General features: G+C 37.2%; 2 protein-coding genes and 1 long non-coding RNA gene across 7 annotated transcripts in view; 1 reads left to right on the top strand and 2 right to left on the bottom strand.

The window, feature by feature from the left end:
* The window catches only part of LOC115410946 (cadherin-6-like), a 114,808-nt gene extending 110,123 nt beyond the window's left edge, over positions 1-4,685 (top strand). For all 3 annotated transcript variants that reach the window (XM_030122787.1, XM_030122785.1, XM_030122786.1), the window contains 2 exons: positions 2,283-2,534; positions 3,460-4,685. In XM_030122787.1, coding sequence (XP_029978647.1) covers positions 2,283-2,534; positions 3,460-3,962 — 755 coding nt within the window. In that variant the 3' untranslated portion in view covers positions 3,963-4,685. The remainder of the gene's footprint in view (positions 1-2,282; positions 2,535-3,459) is intronic.
* LOC115410949 (uncharacterized) lies at positions 523-7,722 on the bottom strand. Of its 2 annotated transcripts, none has more exons than XR_003934156.1 (5): positions 7,456-7,722; positions 4,718-4,809; positions 2,352-2,569; positions 728-875; positions 523-575 (listed from the first exon to the last, which is right to left on the bottom strand). It is a non-coding gene; the product is annotated as an uncharacterized LOC115410949 (long non-coding RNA). The 2 variants fall into 2 exon arrangements; XR_003934155.1 differs by having other exon boundaries at positions 2,352-2,543.
* Positions 7,723-20,226: 12,504 nt separating this feature from the next.
* drosha (drosha ribonuclease III) overlaps positions 20,227-23,062 on the bottom strand; it is a 195,722-nt gene continuing 192,886 nt past the window's right edge. Inside the window, exon 31 of one of the 2 annotated variants that reach the window (XM_030122784.1) lies at positions 20,227-20,609. In XM_030122784.1, the coding sequence (XP_029978644.1) occupies positions 20,479-20,609 (131 nt within the window). In that variant the 3' untranslated portion in view covers positions 20,227-20,478. The remainder of the gene's footprint in view (positions 20,610-23,062) is intronic. The other variant, XM_030122783.1, reaches the window with a different exon arrangement.

Raw genomic sequence — 23,062 nt, 5'->3', positions numbered from 1 at the left:
AGTAAAACACTTACAAAACAATTTTGTTTTGCATGTTGAAAATGCCCATTTTCAGAGCACATACTTACCATTTTCACATCCGGAGACCATATTTCGAATTCTTCAAAAATACTTCAAAACAATATAAAACACATGATGTAAAGTTTATTGAGGCCTAATAACTTAAGTCAAATACTTTAAAAACAAATTTATTAGCATGTCCAAAATATCCATTTTCAGTGCACATACCATTTGACCCCGAGACCATATTTTGACCTCTTCAAAATTACATCAAATCAGTCTAAAACACCCCATTTAGCATTTATTGAGGCCCAATTACTCATATAAAACACTTAAGAAACAAATTTATGAGCATGTTCAAAAAGTCCATTTTCAGAGCACATACTATAGTATGTGCTCTGAAAATGGACTTCAAGAAGGTCCTGGGTTCGATTCCAACACCAGTCCATGTCGGTGGGACCTTTCTGTGTGGAGTTTGCATGTTCTCCCCGTGTCTGCGTGGGTTCTCTCCGGGTACTCCAGCTTCCTTTACATTCATATGTAGCTGGGATAGGCTCCAAGCGACCCCTGTTACCCTAGTAAGGATAAAGCGGGTTTAGAAAAGGAATGAATACATGCAAATGATCTAAAACATCCCATTTTTTTAGTTTATTGAGGTCTGAGAAGTTAAGTAAAACACTTATTGTTACTATTAGCATCTCAAAAATGTCCATTTTCAGAGCCTTACCATTTGTCACCCTAAGACCAGTGACGGAGCGATGGAATGTGTGGATGATGTGATGGTCTGTTGTGGTGAAGACGGAGCTGATCCAAAAGGCAAAGCTCTCCATTTACTACTCAATCTCCGTCCATCACTGGGGGCCATTGGTGACCAGCTGAAAAATAATTAGAATTGGTTAGGGAGCCTTAGACACAACCAGCCTCTGGAAGCACTCTTTAATGCCTTGGGAATTATTAAAAACACATACTCTGACCCCTCCAAAATGAACACCGACTCATATAGTACACACTTACAACTCTGTCACTGGAAACTCATCAAAAATGTAGTAAAAACCTTGAGAAACAATGTTACACACTCTAGTAGGTACTAAGCAATCATCTAAAACACTTTTTAAACATATTTTAAAATGTATATCACTGCACCATGAGGGCTTATCGGCAACCATTTAGAAACAACCTTGGGGAGCACCTCTAAAACATATCCTAAGACCCCTCCAAAATGACTACTTTGAAAACATGCAGTATAGACTTAGTACTCTGCTAATGGAGACTGCCAGAGAAAACACAGTATGAATCGTTAGAAACAGCATTAAAGACCTTGGGGAGCACTTATTAATGTCCTAGTTATTATGTAAAACACTTAAGAAACCTATTTTCACAAATCTGCCCAAAATAATATATTTCAGAGTACATAGTACTGCGCCACAAGGGATCATTGGCGACCACTTGACAGATGCTTAGACACGACCCGAAACAGAGTGGGCAGCACTTATGAATGTCTTCGCAACTATTTAACACACATTAGAAACATATTTGAAAAAATGTCTAAATTACTTTTTTTGGAATACATATGGGGCCCTTGGTAACCACTTGAAAAAGTCTTAGAAACAACCAGTAAAACCTTCGGGAACACCTGCTGGAGCCCTGCTAATGATCTAAAGTCCCTTTAAAAACATGTACAAAGACCTTTGGAAAATGAGCACCTTCAAGACGTATAGTACTGACATATGCATATACTTATTTAATGCGAGTCCATCACTGTAAACTGCCTTTGCATTAGCAAAAAGCCTCAGAAAATGACCTACTAATGACAAAGTAGTTACGGAAAAACAGCTTGAGACACTTAAAAGAGCACTTGCCTTGGGAATTATCTGAAACACTTTTAAAAAACATATACTAAAAACTTTTTCTAAAATGACAGCTTTCTGAAGACATAGTATCGCTGCACTACTCCACCACTGGAAACCGCCTGAGAAAAAGCTATAAAAAAAAGCCGAAGAAACCTTAAAGACCTCGGGGAGCAGTTATTAATGCTTTAGCAATTATCTAAAACATTTGAGAAAAACACCAGAAGTGTTCCAAAAGGACCATTTCAGAGCATATGCATCCTGGACTAAAGCCTGGAAACTCCTTATGAACCATTTTTAAACCCATACATATGAAAACTTGCGCATTGTGCCAGTTTTTAAAGCAGCTCATTGAATGATTCATGAAAGGTTAACAATGGCAGCGAGTTGTAATATCACTGCCTACGGTACTGAGTGAATAATCTTTATTTGCAGATAACACGGCCTGGATCCTGACACGGAGAAACAGCTACAACAGTCTACAGAAGAGCGTTTATCACGTACCTGTGGTCATTTCTGACGGCGAGTACCCAATGCAAAGCAGCACCAACACGTTGACCATCAGGGTTTGCACCTGCGACCGCGAGGGCAACATGAAGCTCTGCAACGCCGAGGCGCTGACAGCGAGGGCGGGGCTTAGCACGGGAGCCCTGGTGGCCATCTTGCTTTGTGTCATCATTCTTCTCAGTGAGTACTCTGCAACAGAAACATGTAAAGTACACCTTAAAAAAAAACAAACACTTAATACAGAAAATATGCTCCTACTTCCGTCCTTCATTGGATTCATCACTTCCTGTGGGTGGAGAATTCTGCAGCTGACCACAACTGACATCTTAATTTGATCTTGAGTTGTGAAGATCTAGGACATCTCAGCTTCTCAAATAGAACAATTTGCTTATTTCAACCCCTATTTGTGCCGTAGGATAGAAACAGGTGCAGTTTTCCATTAAATTCTTGCCTAGTGCAGCTTCAGGCAGTGATGTGCAGCTGTGTTATCTTAAGCAAAACCATTTCCTCCTGTCCTCTCAGTCCTAACCCCGTACAGATGTTTCACTTACTGAGCTCTTGCATGGTAAATAGGAACCCCGCTTTGGATTTCCAGTCGATATAACAAACTTTTCAACCTTGATCATATCTGAGTGTACGTCAGACTTTTCTGCTTTAAGCCCAGTTTTCATCGATTTTGCTCAAACTGGGTTTTCAATGACCTAAAGTACGGAGCAGGATGGGCCTGTGCACCTGAATAAAACAGACTCAATCCAATTTTGATTCAGACTAAAAGGCTACGTCAGGCTGATGTCCATCAGTCAAATATCATGACGGTGCATCATTTGCATTTGTAGCACACAATGTACTTTGCCGTGTTCTTAAACTACATTAGCCCGTGATCTTAAGCAGCGGTGGCCCTGAGGAGGGAAAAATACATAATGCATCCTTGTGGTAGCGGAGTCTGTTCTACAAAGTCAGACAAAGTCCCTGAACATCAGTGAACACTCACGCAACATCGACAATTCCCCCTGGACAGCGACCGGCCTCCAGAACAAGAGCAGACACAACAGCAGAAGTCACCAAACTCTCATATTTGTTCTCTTTGTTTTTGCTCTCCCTGTAGTGATCGTGGTGCTGTTTGCTGCCCTGAGGAGACAGAGGAAGAAGGAGCCTCTGATCATCTCCAAAGAGGATGTCAGAGACAACGTTGTCAGCTACAACGACGAAGGGGGCGGGGAGGAGGACACTCAGGCCTTTGATATCGGTACGCTGCGTAACCCAGAGGCCATCGAGGAGAGCAAGCAGCGGAGGGACATCGTCCCCGAGGCCTTCTACCCTCCGGTGCGACGGCCTGTGCTGCCCCCGGCCCGGGACAATAACGGGGACGTGAGGGACTTCATCACCCAGAGGCTCCAGGACAACGACAGCGACCCCACGGCCCCGCCTTACGACTCCCTGGCCACCTACGCCTACGAGGGCAACGGCTCGGTGGCCGAGTCCCTCAGCTCGTTAGAGTCGGTGACCACCGAGGGCGACCAGGACTACAACTACCTGAGCGAATGGGGGCCCCGCTTTAAGAAACTGGCAGACATGTATGGGGGAGACGACAGCGACAGGGATTCCTAACGAGAGCCTGGCACACAGACTTTCGGGCGATTCTGGTGCATGTGTGGCGACAAGGACCAAGAAACGGGCACCGTTTGTCCAAGTGCTCTTTCACCGCCATCAATCACCATTCAGTTGTCCCCCTGGTGAGCAGACGTAGGCTTTGTGTGTCCAGTCAGTGTTAGTTGCGTTTTTTGCGAGGACACAGTGAAAAGAGACTTGTGTTAAGCCCTTTTTTTTGTGTATACGGGGTGTTAATGAAGCCCAAATATATCTATACTGATCTTCTTTTGTTTGTTTTTCCAAAGCTGCCTGTGACGGACACGTTCAGCGACAAGCAGTTTTGTAAACCAACAGATATGCCTATGTATTTTTCAGTGTTTCGGAGACAAAAAACATGCTGCATATTGTGAGTTCTATCTTAGCTTGTGTATGTACGGTAATATGATACAATACGCTGTACAGTTGTTTTTTTTTTTTTTTTTAGGGATTTCTATTGTCGAAATCACCCCTTTCTTTCAGCATCGGCTGCCTCACATTAGCCATTTCTCCACAGTTGTTCTTGTGCCATTAGTGCCAGAAAATTTAGGCATTGCCATCTCTAATGAGAAAATAAGAAATCCTGTTCCACATAAAAGGTACATCAGACTTTTGTGGCACGTTAATGTTGACAAGTGGCTAATGTTCTTTAAAGATTAAGTCAAGCTGTGGTAAATGATTGTGGATTCACAGCCACGACAAACACCTGCAAACCAACCCGTTTGTCATTTCTGTACCTGGTTTTCATCTCCGCAGCTGAGAGGTGAGCCGAAATACCAAATACTTCCTTATTGAGCTGAATGTCATCACAACTATTTTCTCTGTGCAGCTGAAAAATGAAGTACACAGAAAAGTGTTATTTTATGCTACACTGATAAAAAATCACCAATCTAATGTGCATCGGGCCCAGAGGAAAATACTGGTGGTGCTGGACTTTTTTCGCTCATCTTGCTTTTTTTTTTTCTCCGTCACTTTACAAACATAGTAAATGTTTCTCTGTACAGTCTGTTGTAAGATCAGTAACTCAAAGTCACATTAACTCCCGGTGGACGCCACTGAGCTCCAAACGATCACATTAGATTAGATGACACATCTCGTGGACAGTTACCGTTAAAATTCATTGTGCAGTTTTTATTTTCTTCTTCTAAACGGCTCATTTTATGTGCTAGATTAATGAAGAAAAACGCACGACTGTGGTCAATAGCTTCTGAAAAGGGTAGACTGAGCAGATTCTGTGAACGTAGACGAACTATTTATGCTGTTTCAACTCCACACTGTTGATCTGTGAACCTTAGAAAAGTCTAAGTAGTTAAGTAGTTTTGTTTATAAGCGTGGCCTTAAAATGCAAAAAGAACCGACTCGTTAGATTACATTTAAGCAGGGCTGCAACTAATTATTGTCATACTCAATCTGATTATTTTGGATCTGTTTTCCTTCAGCTCACTGTGATCTCCTCATTTACTTTACAGTTTCCTCTCAGATAAAGAAAACATACGAATCCTCACATCTGAGAAGCGACGACGTGTGACACTGGCGTTAACGTCAAACAATCAGTCAAATTATTGTTTTTTTTAGCCGATTGATCGTTACAGACTTTAACTTTGAGTACAAGAAATGACAAGAATGAGCAAAATGACTATTCATATTGTAACACTATAGGTATATAGTGTTAAAATATGAAGCTATTTCTACATTTTACATGGTTTTTGCTTGTTTAAAGATACATTTAAGGGTTTGTCAGACTGTAATCAATGCTGTTTAGGACTTTTGTTGATGTTCCTGTTGTGAATATACAACAATTACTAGATAGTGGAAGGTGTTTTATGCATTTCCTGACTTCACATGGGACCCTAATGCCTTTACAGTTAAATTTTAGACTTTTCTTGGGCTAAAACTGAGATTATTGAAGCTTTAGTCCATGGGTGTCAAACATGAGGCCCCTGGGATACACTTGTGAAAAGCAAAAATTACACTGAAGTGATTAACAGTCATTTTAGTTCAGGTTCCACATTCAGATCAGTAAAATACAATCATAATAACCTATAAATAATGACAACTCCACACTTTTCTCTTTGTTTAGTGTAAAAAAAGTGACATTACATGAACATGTTTGCATTTACAAATGCATGCGTTTACAAATCCTTTCATAAAAAAATTTGAATAACAGCAACAATTATGAATAAACTGAAATTTACTAAGAAAATTAAGTGTAATTTTAACAATATTCTGTCGGTTTTAAAGGTTTTGTGTATTTGTAGATCCACTGTGATCTATAAGTTGAGGCAGAATATTCTTAAAATTACACTTAATTGTTCTTAATAAATTTCAGTTTGTTCATGTTATTCAGAAATTTTAAAGGATAATGTGTAGAAGTAAAGATTTTCATTATGTAATTCTACTTTTTTTCACTCTAAAACAAAGAGAAAAGTTTATTTATAGGTTATTATGTTATTATTTTACTGGTCCGGTCCACTTCAGATCATATTGGGCTGTGTGACCCGGAACTAAAATCAGCTTGACACCCCTGCTTTAGCCTTTGAAACGGTGTCATTAGTCGCTTTTCCATTGGACATCTGCACAAAACTTTACCAATATTTACTAAATTTTGAAAAAACTGAAGTGCACAATGTCGGTTTTTCCATTAAATCACAAATGCGATGATTTGTTTATTATTGCGAGAAGTCATAAACATGGCGATGAACATAAATATTGTGTTGATTTACAGATATATTCATTATTATTATTATATATGTTCTAAATTTAAAAAATATTTGGTTTCCTGGTGTGTCCACACATAACCGTACCATGTTTCTTTTAAAACTCTTCTTTGCTTGTTGTAACATCCGTCAACATCGGGTTTTTTAATTCACGTGACTCTACTTGCGGGAAAAGGTGTTTCCATTGCAGTTTTGCGTGATATATCATTTGCGATACACCTGAAAAACCACCTCTTGCCAGCGCAGAAACTTAATCGAATTTTGGCGAAATTGTCAATTTTTACGTGCAAGTAAAATTTGTGCAATTTAAGGGTCAGTGGAAAAGCGACTATATTTACCTAAAAATCCTCAAAAATGTATCATCTAAATAGTTTTGTATTAATTTATTTGCTGATGAACTGTTGCAGCTCTAATGTTGAGGTCAGGAAACTAGAAAGGACAAGAATAGCTTAAATTCTTACTTCAGCGTTAAAATAAGATCCCATTATGTCCACAGGACGGACGGCTCAGTCCTGCACGAATGTATAATACTGTAACATAGCACTTCAGTCATAGAAATGTGCCAAAAAAAAAAAAAAAAAAAAAAAAAAAAAAGCAAAGACCACCCAGTATTTTCCTTTAAAGCCTCCCTGGCTTTTTCCCGTTCATTCCATGTACTGTACGTGGTGTTGGTCATGAAGTGTTCAGGCTTTACCGCACTGATTTCCTGTGGGACAAACAGCCTTTTCCATAAAGATGCTTATCGAGGGGCACCTGACCTTTGAGTGGTGAGGAATCAGGTTCTCAAACCCAGAGGTGTGTCCTCGGCTCGGAGAGAAGGTCAAAACATTATCCTGCAGCCAAAACACAGAGTAGTTAGAGGTTTAGATGGAACATGTGCTTTAAAGCCAAAGCAAAATAACACAGGATGATCCAAAATACAACATTTTAAGCAGCAAATATACTTAAAAGTGAACCCATAAAGACCCAGTACTACCTTTGTGGCAGTTCCAAAATAGTTTTTTCTCTAGATTTTCGTCACCAATTTTTCATCACATCTCTAAAACCTGAGTCATAGCCGAAGTATCACAAATCTGTAAATCTTTCCACAATTTTGCACTTTATGGTGAAAATTTTTCAAGTGTACTCCACCATAAACTGTACATTTGTTTACAAACAGAGTCGGTAGGTCACTCAGGCATTTTTGGAAATTTGTCGTGACGTGCATTGCGATAAGCGAGTTCCACGCAGCTGCAGTAGCAAGAGGCAGTGAAGCCGTTTCTGTGTTTGTTGCCGCTGTGACCATGATGCAGCTACGCAGCTCCACTTCCCAAAATGGACGTTGTAGAAGCCAATTACGTAATAACCACCCAGTCCTGAACCGATAATGTAATAACTTTTGGCCAATAACGTAATAACTTATTAAGATTTTTTTTTTTTACCAGGCCAATAACATAATAACCAACCGATGACGTTATTGGCCAAAAGATATTACGTTTTCAGTTCAGGACTTTTATTACGTTACACTGGTCTACAAGGAAAATGCTTCCAGAATAAAAGTAATGACATTTTACCACATGAGAGTCACTGATAAAGAAAAATCAAGTCAAAAATGCTAGTTAGCTGAACTTTCCGAGATACAGCCTTGGGTCAAAATGTGAAACTCAAGAATTAACGAGAGAATGGGTTTGACTCAAAAGGAATATTTGTCTCAGAGCTACAAGATCTACTTCAAAACACTGTCTGCACATTAGAATACATTCACTTTACAGGTTCTATTTAGTGGAAGATTTCTAAAACTATTATATAAATCAGGGGTGTCAAACTCATTTTCTTGCCACATTCAGCCCAATTTAATCTGAAGTGGGCCGGACCAGTGACAGCCAATAAATAATGACAACTCCAAATTGTTTTAGCGCAAAAAAATAACATTCAATTATGCCAATATTTACATTTACAAACTATCCAAACAAAAAAGATGTGAATAACCTGAAAACATTTTAATTTGTTAAGAAATAGAAGTACAATTTTATCAGTTTTCTTCCTCGACTTATCATTTATACATATGCATTACAGATCCAATTTTACCAAGGCACAAAACTTTCAGTAACAGGCAGAATATTGTTAAAATTGCACTGAATTTACTTCAGACATTTCAGGTTATTCACATTTTATCATTAAAGGATAGTTTGTTAACGTAAACATTTTCATAATTTAATGTTTTTTTGCACTAAATCAAAGCAAAAAAAAATGGTGTTGTCATTATTTATATATTATTACGATATTATTTTTTAGTTTGGTGCCCTAACTTGCACTTTCCAAATTCATCCCACGGGCCAGATTAGAACCTTTGGCGGGCCGGTTTTGGCCCCCGGGCCGCATGTTTGACATCTGTGATATAAATGTACATAAACCAATATATATGTGTAATAATCATATACCTTGAAAACATCAGCAAACCGGCACTTTTGTCATTTATTTTCCAATTAATCTTATTAAAATACGTAACATTTAGCACATTTAATGTCTGAAGCAAATCATTTCTAAAAAAAATGTAGACCAGTTATTACGTTATTGGCCTATTGCATTTGAAAAATTGCAAGTTTATTACGTTATTGGCTTCTACAGACTTCATGACAAATTTCCAAAATGGGCCTATTTTGTGCTTTTACAGTAAAAAAAATCATGTATTTTCTTATATTTAATTCACTGATCATGTAAATGTTCCTAAAAGCTCAAATTCAAGTTGAGGGTTACAACATCAGAAACAGAAAAAAAGAAAAAAAAAAAGTGACATTTTTGGCAAAAAATATCACTGATTTAACATAAAACAAGTGTCTCCGTCCACCGTCTATGGGTTTTACTAGTAGGTGACGGTGTTTCCACGGTAACCACGGAGCCTCCGAACGTCCAAATGACCACGAAAAGACGACAGACTGTATTTTACACCGATTATTGATAGGATTAATGAATCAACAGGTGTTCAGCAGTTTAGGTTTGGGTCTTTATGGGTTAAATAAGTTGTCGACCTACGTTATTGGCCTATTGCATTTTAAAAATTGCAATTTATTACGTTATTGGCTTCTACAGACTCCATGACAAATTTCCAAAAATGCTTGAGTGACCTATGGGCCTATTTTGTGTTTTTACAGTAAAAAACTCATGTATTTTCCTCTATTTAATCATGTAAATGTTCCTAAAAGCTCAAATTCAAGTTGAGGGTTACAACATCAGAAACAGAAAAAAGAAAAAAAAAGTGACATTTTCGGCAAAACATATCACTGATTTAACATAAAACAAGTGTCTCCGTCCACCATTTATGGGTTTTACTAGAAGGCGACGGTGTTTCCGCGGTAACCACGGAGCCTCCGAACGTCCAAATGACCACGAAAAGACGACAGACTGTATTTTACACCGATTATTGATAGGATTAATGAATCAACAGGTGTTCAGCAGTTTAGGTTTGGGTCTTTATGGATTAAATAAGTTGTCGACCTACGTTATTGGCCTATTGCATTTTAAAAATTGCAATTTATTACGTTATTGGCTTCTACAGACTTCATGACAAATTTCCAAAAATGCTTGAGTGACCTATGGGCCTATTTTGTGTTTTTACAGTAAAAAAATCATGTATTTTCTTATATTTAATTCACTGATCATGTAAATGTTCCTAAAAGCTCAAATTCAAGTTGAGGATTACAACATCAGAAACAGAAAAAAAGAAAAAAAAAAGTGACATTTTCGGCAAAACATATCACTGTCTCCGTCCACCATTTATGGGTTTTACTAGAAGGTGACGGTGTTTCCACGGTAACTACGGAGCCTCCGAACGTCCAAATGACCACGAAAAGACGACAGACTGTATTTTACACCGATTATTGATAGGATTAATGAATCAACAGGTGTTCAGCAGTTTAGGTTTGGGTCTTTATGGGTTAAATAAGTTGTCGACCAGTGCAGAGGCTGACACAATAGTGGCACAGTTTTCTTTGTGTTTCCGAATTAGGTCTGACATAAACAATAATAACGCACATGAAGCCATCCAGCGGTAAAGACGTCATTCATGCTCAGCTCTTGTACATGTGCTTTCCTTTTTTTTTTTTTTTTTTTTTTCCTCTTTTTGGTCACTTATTTTGTTGATTAGCTCGTCGCCGGTGCTCCCATTGTGCACGTGGCCATTTCAGACGGCGACAGCGTTTCTATGATAAGCATTTAATGGGTTTAAAGCCCCTTCACTCCCAAGAAAACTGCTTCTGCGCCTCAAGGTACAATATGAGGTCTCAAATGGAAATCAACGTGACAGCAGCACTCACCGAAAGCATTTTTTCTTCCGTCTTCTCCTTTTTCTGTCTTCATACAGGGTGTCAGCATATCGCCATTACCAAGATGTGCTTGTGTTTTCCTATGGAGGGTATAATTGCCTCCAAGCGCTGGCTTCGTGCTCGGTTAAGATAACAGAAAAAATGTCGCACATCTCAACACGCCACCACATCTCTGCATTTTTTTTTTTTTGTTTTTTGTTTTGTTTTTTTCTAATCGTTACGTTGAGGCGACTAGATGGTGACACTGATGTCCTCTTTCTCCAGATACAATAGATCTGTGGTTGTTGATGTGTAGACACGGTCGGCCTCGGGGCTCACCTCTACTACGGTGTAATATGTTGGTGACAATGTGATCGAGCAGTTTTGTCAATATGTAGAAAACAGTTTGAGAGGTTGTGGTAGTATAAGGGGCCCTACATCTTTGGCCATTCATCGATCTGCTTTGTAAAACGTGAATATTTTGTACTGAATATTTATATGACACAATTAAATATCTTTAAAAGCACACTACGGTCTGAGAGACGTTCCTCCGTTACAGGTGAAGAAGATGGAGCCCAGGCTACGTTCACACTGTTACGCATCGGTGGTTTATTCTGACTATTACTGCCCAGATCTGATCTATGACCCCCCCCCCCCGAAGAATAGGGGTTTGGTTTGTTTCTTTGTTAACACTCTAGCAATAAAACTATTGGCTAAACCTAACCAAATTAGGTTTATAGATTGCCAATGACTGAGAATAGATATGATTACATTTTGGGAACAGTAGGTCATAGTTCAAAATATTTATGAATTAAAAAAAAAAAAAAAGTTCCCCTATTTACTTATAATGGGCGAAATTTTTTATGTCTGTAGCAGCAAAATTATTGGTTGAATTCATACCAAATTTGGTTTATAGATTGCCAGGGATGCAGAATAGATGTGATTATATTTTGGGAAAAATAGGTCAAAGTTGAAATTTTTTATGAATTTTTTAAAACTTTTTTTCCCCCCCTATTTCCTTATAATGGGCAAAATTTTTTTATGTCTGTAGCAGCAAAACGATTGGGTGAATTCATACCAGATTTGGTTTATAGCTTGCCAGGGATGCAGAATAGATGTAATTAGATTTTGGGAACAGTAGGTCAAAGTTAACATTTTTTGTGAATTTTTTAAATCTTTTTTTTCCCATTTAGTTATAATGGGCAAAATTTTTAATGTCTGTAGCAGCAAAACGATTGGGTGAATTCATACCAAATCTGGTTTATAGCTTGCTAGGGATGCAGAATAGATGTGATTACATTTTGGGAAAAATAGGTCAAAGTTCAAATTTTTTATGAATTGATTTTTTTTTTTTTGTCATTTACTTATAATGGGTGAAATTTCAAATGTTTGTAGCAGCAAAACTATTGGTGGAATTCATACCAAATTTGGTTTATGTATTACCAGTAATGCAGAATAGATGTCATTACATTTTGGGAATAGTAGGTCAAAGTTTAATTTTTTTTTTAATGGATTTTTAATTTTTTTTTTTTACCCCATTTACTTACAATGGGCGAAATTTCAAATGTCTGTAGCAGCAAAACTGTTGATTGAATTCATAGCAAATTGGGTTTATAGACTACCAGTAACACAGAATAGATGTCCTTACATTTTGGGAAATGTAGGTCAAAGGTCAAATTTTTTATGAATTTTTAAAATCTTTTGTTTTCCCATTTACTTATAATGGGTGAAGCTTTAAATGTCTGTAGCAGCAAAACTATTTGTTGAATTCATACCAAATTGGGTTTATGGATTGCTAGTGATGCAGAATAGATGTCACTACATTTTGGGGAAAACAGGTCAAAGTTTAAATTTTTTTGGAATTTTTAATTTTTTTTTTTTCCCAATTTACTTATAATGGGTGAAATTTCATGTCTGTGGCAGCAAAACTGTTGGTTGAATTCATACCAAATTGGGTTTATAGATTGCCAGTGACCCAGAATAGATGTGATTACATTTTGGGAAAAGTCGGTCAGAGTTCAAATTTCTTATGAATTTTCAAAAAAAAAAAAATCTCCCATTTAATTAAAATGGGCAAAAAGTCAAATATCTATAAAAACATCAATTTTGTTTCAATTTACCTCAAACTTGCCACATATATAGAGACAACTAATATGCTGACATCAGCTGGATCGATTCCAAAATAAATAAAATACAAAACTAGTTAGAAGTGTTTAGATCATTCCCTCAGTAAAACACTAACACATGTTGAAAATCCTTCACTTTTGGTAAAAATCGCACTTTTAAGCGAAAACACCCAAACATTACCGATACTCATTGTGCAGTTAAATGGACCCTGTGTGTGTTTTTCTAATATAAATAATGTTTTAGATTCATTTAGCTGTTGCGTACATCTATATCAGTATTTCTTAGCGTAGGAGATCACTATTGGGGGGGCGCTGGGAATGAGGGGGCGAGGGGGGGGGGGGGGGGGGTGCTGACACCGAAATGCAGGGTGTTAGTCTGTATAAGCATCAATATCAAGGACCGTGTCATGGAAATGGCCAATTTTTGTGTCCTCCCTCCACAAGGTACATTGCCCCCCCCCCCCCCCCCAAATGTACAAGTGAAAACATCAAATTGGAGCCACTTTTGCCTACAGTGTGAACGCAGCCTTAGTGCTTTTATACACTTTTAGATGTGTACGATTTCCAGAAACAACCATCCTAAGTATTTTGCATCATATAGCATCTCCACTAAAGGTTCTGTATGTTTTCATTGTCACGGTTTAAACTGCACTGAAATAACGGTGCTATTCAAGGTGGGAAAATGTCTGTATTTGTTGATTATATGCACAATATGTGGAGGTTTACCGATCAAATCTATTTATAGATGCCACAGACAGACAACGGTAATACCCCAAATCTGTAAACCCATCTGTGCAGTACAGTATCTGCAAATATCCGAAACATCTGTCACATCTTCTCACATATGCAGCGTATATCTGATGCATATTACAGACAAATTTAGGATTTAACCTAGTTTTTTTTCATTCTTAAATGCACACAGTTAGTGAGTCTTAATTAAAAATATTAAAGTGTTTATTCTTTTAAAATCTGTTAAACTTGTTTATCATGTACAACTGTTAAAAATGAAGTAAAATGAATAGTTCAGTGATGATTTGAGAGCTAACCTCGAATATTGAGTGCAGATTTAAAGCTTATATTTATTAATGTTGATACTAAAGTGACTGATGACAGGTTTTACATGCACATCAACATTCCACTATTATCCCAAATATTATAATTTTCTGAATTTGCTAAGTCCTAAACAGCAGGTTCTGCTTAAAATTAAGCCTTTTCCGATAACATAAGCTGATGTTATTTATTTACTAGTTACATCCTTTGGACCTGCTGTAAAAAAATGACCACATTTTTTGCGTAGAAGGAGGAAAAACATCTACTTGTGAGAGTTGGATGACCTGTTTAAGAAGGAAAAAGTTTGCTTTCACTCACTTCTATAAGTCTGTCAGAGGTGGAAAAGAAAGAAAACGGCGGCTTTTTCCTGTTGTTTTAATCCAATATTTAAAAAAAAAAAATCACGTAGGCTACACACAGCTACATCTAAACTGGAATATTAGCAGGATAAACAGCTTAATATGAGTATTATCTGTTTGGACTAAGAGCAAAAAATTGAATGTTATGTGCATGAAAACTTTCAACTGCAGTGACTCGGCATTAACAGAACGTGTCCAAGAAATTTATCCGTCAAAATTAACGTTAAAAGGATCAAGACTTTGAAACTTTATACAACATATTTGATATTATAAAGTCTGGCCACGGTCAGGGGTGTTTATTATCTTACTCTAAAAGGTTAATTACCTCTGCCAAGAAGGTTATGTTTTTGCCGGAATTGGTTTGTTTGTCTGTCTGTGTGCAAGATAACTCAAAAAATTATGAATGGATTTGGATGAAAATTACAGGAAAAAAATGATAAAATTTTGGCGATGATCGGGGGGGGAGGGGACGACTGATCTGCCTTGGTGGAGGTCTGCACACTTCTAGTTTTCTGTTTAATTTCTGAATAAAAACATGAACGTGAACATCAGACTGGGCAGATTTAGTATATTTACAGACAGTGTCACTAAATGGACTAAAGCAGGGGTGTCAAACATGCGGCCCGGGGGCCAAATCCGGCCCACCTAAGGGTAGAGTCCGGCCCTTGGGATGAATTTGTGAAATGCAAAAATTAGACTAAGATATTAACAATCCTTTTAGTTCAGGTTCCACATTCAGAACAATATGATCTAAAGTAGGTCAGACCAGTAAAATACGATCATAATAACATAGAAATAGTGACAACTCCAATTTTTTCTCTTTGTAAATGTAAATATTTTCATGTATTTACACTAAAACAAAGATTAATTTCGCAAAAAAATGTGAATAACCTCAACAAATATGAACCTGAAATGTCTTAAGAGAAGTACAATTTCAACAATATTCTGTCTGTTACTAAATGTTTTGTGGATTTGTAGATCCACTGTGATCTGTAAGTTATAATGAACATGTGTAAATGAAAAACTGAGGCAAAATATTGTTAAAATTACACTTATTTTTCCAGTTTGTTCATGTAATTCACATCTTTTGAAAGGATAGTTTGTAGATATGAACCTTTTCATAATGTAAATTTTCTTTTTTCACCCTAAAACATAGAGAAAAGTTTGGAGTTGACATATAATAACATAATAATATATACATTTTACTGGTCTGGCCCTCTTCAGATCAAATTTAGTTGAATGTGGCCCCTGAACCAAAATGAGTTTGACACCCCCGGACTAAAGGGATGGTGGAATCATGTGAGTAATACAAACAGGAACAATTCAGATCCTTTACTACTTTTAAATCAAATCTTTTCAACTTTTAATTGTTCACATGTGATTTATCGCCTTTTTTTTTTTTTTTTCCAATATTATGCTCTGCGTGTAGCATATTTCAATGAAAATCAGGTATTTACCCACATTTAACCCTTAAAGACCCAAACAACCTCCGGTGACCTAAAGCAAAAACTGTTTAATAGCTGTTGATCCATTAATCCTATCAATACATGTAAATAATTGGTGTAAAATACAGTTTGTCGTCTTTTCATGGTCATCAGATATGACCCATTTGGACGTTCAGAGGCTCCGTAGTTACCGTAGAAACACCATCATCTTCTACAACATTGATTCACCAGTAAAACCCATAGAGTTGGATCAATGACAGTGATTAGAAATGCTTGTTTTCCTCTTCATCTGATGATATACAGGGTGGGGAAGCAAAATTTACAATATTTTGAGGCAGGGGTTGAAAGACAGTGTATGACCAATTAGTTTATTGAAAGTCATGAGAATTTATTTGCCACAAGAAAATGTACATAATAGAAAATGTTTTTATTCTATGTGTCCTCCTTCTTTCTCAATAACTGCCTTCACACGCTTCCTGAAACTTGCGCAAGTGTTCCTCAAATATTCGGGTGACAACTTCACCTATTCTTCTTTAATAGTATCTTCCAGACTTTCTGGTAATAGTTTTGCTCATAGTCATTCTCTTCTTTCCATTATAAACAGTCTTTATGGACACTCCAACTATTTTTGAAATCTCCTTTGGTGTGACGAGTGCATTCAGCAAATCACACACTCTTTGACGTTTGCTTTCCTGATTACTCATATGGGCAAAAGTTTGTGAAAAGGTATGGATAATAGTGTTAGGTATGATTATGACATCAATATATGTTTGGTTTCAAAACAATTGACGTAGTGCCTGCTGAGAAAAAACAACTAAATGTTCATTGTAAATTTTGCTTCCCCACCCTGTATTTTGATGAAAAAGTTTTTTTTTGTTGTTTTTTTTCAGGTTTCTCTGTTAAATAAAAGGTGATAAATCACTAAGGAGTGATGAGAAAAATGCATTTAAAAGTCACTACAAAAATAGATCTGGGTCTTAAAGGGTTAATGTAATAAACATGTAGATGTTCAAAGAGTCAATTCAAAGGTTATTATATAAAAACAGAAAAAACTGAGGAAAAAAGTGACTTTGGCAGCAAAATACAGGGTGGGGAAGCAAAATTTACAATGAACATTTAGTTGTTTTTTCTCAGCAGGCACTACGTCAATTGTTTTGAAACCAAACATATACTGATGTCATAATCATACCTAACACTATTATCCATACCTTTTCAGAAACTTTTGCCCATATGAGTAATCAGGAAAGCAAACGTCAAAGAGTGTGTGATTTGCTGAATGCACTCGTCACACCAAAGGAGATTTCAAAAATAGTTGGAGTGTCCATAAAGACTGTTTATAATGGAAAGAAGAGAATGACTATGAGCAAAACTATTACGAGAAAGTCTGGAAGATACTATTAAAGAAGAATAGGTGAAGTGGTCACCCGAATATTTGAGGAACACTTGCGCAAGTTTCAGGAAGCGTGTGAAGGCAGTTATAGAGAAAGAAGGAGGACACATAGAATAAAAACATTTTCTATTATGTACATTTTCTTGTGGCAAATAAATTCTCATGACTTTCAATAAACTAATTGGTCATACACTGTCTTTCAATCCCTGCCTCAAAATATTGTAAATTTTGCTTCCCCACCCTGTATATCATTAATTGAACGTAAACACAAGCGTCATTGATCCAACTCCATGGGTTTTAATAGTGAATGAATGTTGTAGAAGATGACAGTGTTTCCACGGTAACTACGGAGCCTCTGAACGTCCAAATGGGTCATATCTGATGACCATGAAAAGATGAAAAACTGTATTTTACACCAATTATTTACATGTATTGATAGGATTAGTGGATCAACAGGTATTAAACAGTTTACATCAGTAGATGGTTTTGGTCACCAGTGAATGTTTGGGTCTTGATGGCTTTACCTTTTTTTGTGTTTCCACGTTTGGTTCAAGGGAAATGATGCAAAATACATTATATAGTTACTGCGGACAGTAAAATGGCCTCCAAGGGGTGTTGTTTTTTTGTTGTAATGGCTTCATTTCTAAATTTTTCAGCAGAAAACAGACATAATGCGCATAATGTGACAGGTTTATATTGTGTATCGAAGCTCCGCTGAATTTCTTTCCCTTCTCGTTAAAAAGGAAACTGTCGGCTTTATCTGAAGTATATGAGTCCAATCATCCTCGCAGGTATGTGCAAATTATCTCCAATAAATCTGAGCTTACATGTCAGATAGTAATTCATATGACGGCCGTTGTTAAATAGCTGGATCCAGAGGCGACTGAGCTGAGAAAATTGTTAATTAGACAATCTATAATTAAGATCTGTTAAAGAGCCAATCGGATTTGGAGGGAGCTTAAAAAAAAAAGAGACAAAAAAAAAAAAGAAAAAGACGGGCAAAAATATCACATTTTGATTATTAGAGGATGAGTGGCAGATGTGAGACAGATGGTGACAGTGGTGATTGAATGCACTGAGCGGCTGAAACGTCTCATTATAGACTGATCCAAACAGAATCCGACTATTTACAAATATTAGCTTTGACGATTTATTGAACATTTTAGTCTCCGTTCCAAAAGTTACTTTTTAGTTTGTTTTTTGGGCAGTTGTCAGTAACATTATAAGCTCCTGCTGTGGTTCTGGACTAAAAATCAGTCATCAACTCCATATTTAAAGACACCATCAGGCCGCCTTCGACAACACCAAACACAATCAAACATAAAAGCGTCGTCCATTTGCTTTGTTTTTCAATTCTAGCAGTAAAAATGGTGGATGAAAACAAATCTAACCCTCAAATCTGCAGGTTAAAGGTCACGTGTGTTCCCCAGTGTCCCACTAGTGTTCGTGGACAACTTAACAAGCAGTCAATCATCCCAACTCCACGCGATTCATCTTTGTTTCTTCCCGATTGGCTGGTGCGTCTGCAGACAGGTTCCTCGGCGTGGACGTGTGGTCCGATTGGCCCGGGAAAGAAAAGAAAAAAAAAAAAAAAAAAAGACGGGCAAAAATATCACATTTTGATTATTAGAGGATGAGTGGCAGATGTGAGACAGATGGTGACAGTGGTGATTGAATGCACTGAGCGGCTGAAACGTCTCATTATAGACTGATCCAAACAGAATCCGACTATTTACAAATATTAGCTTTGATGATTTATTGAACATTTTAGTCTCCGTTCCAAAAGTTACTTTTTAATTTGTTTTTTGGGCAGTTGTCAGTAACATTACAAGCTCCTGCTGTGGTTCTGGACTAAAAATCAGTCATCAACTCAATATTTAAAGGTGCAGGAGACTTTCGTGACCAATTTTTCATCAGATCTGTCAAACCTCAGTCGTATCCTCAGTATCATGAATCTGTAAGTCTGTCTGTGATTACTCACCTGAATCTCTTACATTACGATGAACAATTTCTTAGTGCCATCCACCATAAATAAACCGTGTTTACAAACAGAGTCGGGAGGTAACTCGGCCATCTTCGGAATTTTGCCACGACGTGCATTGTGGGAAACAGAGGTTCGTGCAGCCACCTGACAGCAGCAGCTGCTAAAGACACGACGCGGAAACGGCAGGAGCTCCCTTCCCTCTATGCATATTCCTCCAGCTGTTTCCGCATTTCAGACGTTTCTGCGTGTTTGTTTCATCCATATAATATCACAGTGTTTTTCAACCTTGGGGTCGCCTGGAATTCAAATGGGGTCGCCTGAAATTTCTAGTAATTGATAAAAAAATTAAAACTTACTAATAAAAATTTACATTATATAGCCTAAATGTTGCTTAAAATGAATATTTATTTGCAATATATTATAGCTAACTATTACACGATCAAAAACAAACTAATTTTAGCCAAAAAAAAAAGTCTCTGTTTTGAATGTCTGGGGTCGCCTAAAATTTGGGATGTTAAAATGGGGTCACGAGCCAAAAAAGGTTGGGAACCACTGGTATATCGTATGCTCGCACTGCCGCTGCTGCTGTCGGGTGGCTGCGCGAACCTCCCTTTCCCACAATGCACGTCGCAACAAAATGCCCCAGTGACCTCCCGGCTCTGTTTGTAAACACACGTTTTGTTTATGGTGGATGGAAGTTGTTCACCGTGATGCAAGAGATTCAGGTGAGTAAACCACAGAAAGACTTACAGATTCATGATACTGAGGCTACGACTGATTTGATGAAAAATTGGTCACGAAAGTCTCCCGCACCTTTAAAGACACCATCAGGCCACCTTCGACAACACCAAACACAATCAAACATAACAGCATCGTTCATTTGCTTTCTTTTTCAATTACAGCGGTAGAAATGGTGGATGAAAACAAATCTAACCCTCAAATCTGCAGGTTAAAGGTCACGTGTGTTCCCCAGTGTCCCACTAGTGTTCGTGGACAACTTAACAAGCAGTCAATCATCCCAACTCCGTGCGATCCATCTTTGTTTCCTCCCGATTGGCTGGTGCGTCTGCAGACAGGTTCCTCGGCGTGGACGCGCGGTCCGATTGGCCCGGGAAAAAAAAAAAAAAACAAAAAAAAAAACGCGCTGTCACTTCCTGGATTCGTCGGCCTCGTCAGTCTCCTTCTCCTGCCGCTCGCGCTCTCGTCTCATCTCCTTCAGCTCCTGTCTGTATTTCCGCTCGATGAAGCGCTTCTGATGAGCCATCTGTGGGAAGTTATCTGGTACAGGGAGAGGCAGAGCGGGAAACAGAGAGAAGTCGACCAAGGAGAACAGATAAAGAGAGAGACACAGAGGCACGAGTGTGAACAGACAAGGTCAGTTTCCAACTGGGTGAGGACAGCAATTTAAGGGCTCAAATTGCACCGACAAGAGTTTTTCAGAGCAAATGTCACGCTGTCACTTTCGGTGAAATGAGCGAAAATGTTGCAGGCGGTATTGCGATTAAATTGCCCTCATGTTGTTATTTCATTAATAATGATGAAGTAACAAGAAATTAGACAGGCCTTGTTTGGTTTCAGCACAATGACTATGAGATCTGATAACATAATTACAAGTGAACATTTCTAAATGAGATCTGTAATAAGATGCTGTAGTGTGACAGCAGAGAAAATAAAACAAACAGATATGAAGTGATAAGACGTTAACACACACGAGGAGACAAAATAAAGCTACTTTAACTGAGCAGCATTGAAACGCTCTGTGTTTTTTTTTTCGTCACATCTGGCAGATTCTGAACATTAGAGGTGATGTCAGTCACCGACTTCTAAAACGTATAGAAAAGAAGAGATGTCACCACTGTTAGCGCTGGTTTTAAGTACAGACTAGCAGCTGTCAGCCCTGTTTCATCCAGCTGGAAGCTAAGTTACTTCAACCAGTGTGTAGAATTCGTGGCATCTGGTATCTTAACCCTTTCATGCATACTGGTCACTACAGTGGACAGCTATTCTGTAGCTGTTCTCTTGTATATTCATGGATTTAGGTGTTCTTCTCGTTTTTTTTTTACGAATATCTTTATTAAAAAGTTTTAAGACACTACATTTCTTTTCTGACATGAATTGGTAACATTTATGTAGATCTCTCCTGAGCATAAACCCCCAGAGTCACAAGCCCTCCCCATAGTTTTCACACAATTTATCAGTAAATACATGTTTCTGTGCATCAAAAATTAAACGTGTAGTGTCCAGCTGAGTGGACATTTTTGCAACTTAATGAAAAATAGGTTCATAAGATTTTTTTTTTTTTTTCATTATTATTTGAATTTTTAAAATTATTTTTATTTTATTTTTTTTTTATTTTTCAGAGGAAATTTTTCAATCGCATTGTTTTTTTCATGCCTAAAGAGGAATAAAAACACTCAGGAAAAAATTTTGATTAAGGTTCTCATAATTCGTGCATGAAAGGGTTAAAGGGGTTATATGTAGTATTAGTGTTCTGATCCAACAGTAGAGGGAAGTCAGACAAAAACACACTTAGGACTGGGGCTGTGTATCGGCAAGAATCTGGTGATACGATACAAATCACAATACTAGGATCACGATACGATATATCACAATATATCATGATACTGTTTGTTTCTTTTTTTTTTTAAGATTATTTCCTGGAATAATTGAATTACACCAGAAATATGTACAAATAATAAACAGATTTTTATTTGATTAGAACAGGATCTAATGTTCTACCACAATTTTTTTTTTTTAATTCTCCGAGTTTCCAAAGGAACTAACATGTGCCTCTCTCAGATGTAAAAAGTGCTTTTAGGATGTTTTAAATAACCATTATTTCATAAAACAGCCCTGTTTCATCCAGCTGGAGCTAAGTTACTTCAAGAACCAGTGTGTAGAATTAGTGGTATCTGGTATCTTAAAGGGGTTAAATGTAGTATTAGTGTTCTGATCCAACAGCAGAGGGAAGTCAGACAAAAACACATTTAGGACTAGGGCTGTGTATCGGCAAGAATCTGGTGATATGATACAAATCACAATACTAGTATCACGATACGATATATCACAATATATCATGATACTGTTCAAAAAGGCTTTTTTTTTTGTTTCTTTTTTTTAAAAGATTATTTCCTTGAAGAATTGAATAACACCGGAAATATTCACAAATACTTAACCCATTTTTATTTGATCACAACAGGATCTAATGCTATATCACTAAATGTTCCTGTGTTAAAACTTAAATAATGCTTTACAGACATTGCAGTTTAACCCTTTGATGCATGAATTAAGAGAACCTAAGTCAAGATTTTTTTACCCTCAGTGTTTTTATTCCTCTTTAAGCTCCTGCTGAACTTTGAGCCCAGAATGCACTTTTAAATTGGCACTTTACTTCAGTGCACTTTATGAATAAAACTTTTTTTTTAGTTATTTATACGTAATTTTTAGGAGGGGTGTTATTGTTATTTTTTTTTATATCAGTATTTTATTATTTTTATTATTTTATCAGTACCTTATACTATTTTTACTAAATACTGCTGACAGTCGGGGACCTGAGTACAATAGTTCATTTCTGTGTATTTTTATATGCTGAAATGACAATAAACTTGAATCTGAAAAAAAAAAAAAAAAAAAAGCAATTGAAATTTTTTTTTAATGAACCTATTTTTTATGGAGTTACAAAAATATCCACTCAGCTAGACAGCATGCGTTTAATTTCTGAAGCAAAGAAA

Source organism: Sphaeramia orbicularis, chromosome 20 (genome assembly GCF_902148855.1).
Source record: "Sphaeramia orbicularis chromosome 20, fSphaOr1.1, whole genome shotgun sequence".
Lineage (NCBI taxonomy): Eukaryota > Metazoa > Chordata > Actinopteri > Kurtiformes > Apogonidae > Sphaeramia > Sphaeramia orbicularis.
The sequence above is the reverse complement of the archived record's forward strand: the minus strand, read 5'-3'. Positions and strand labels throughout refer to the sequence as shown.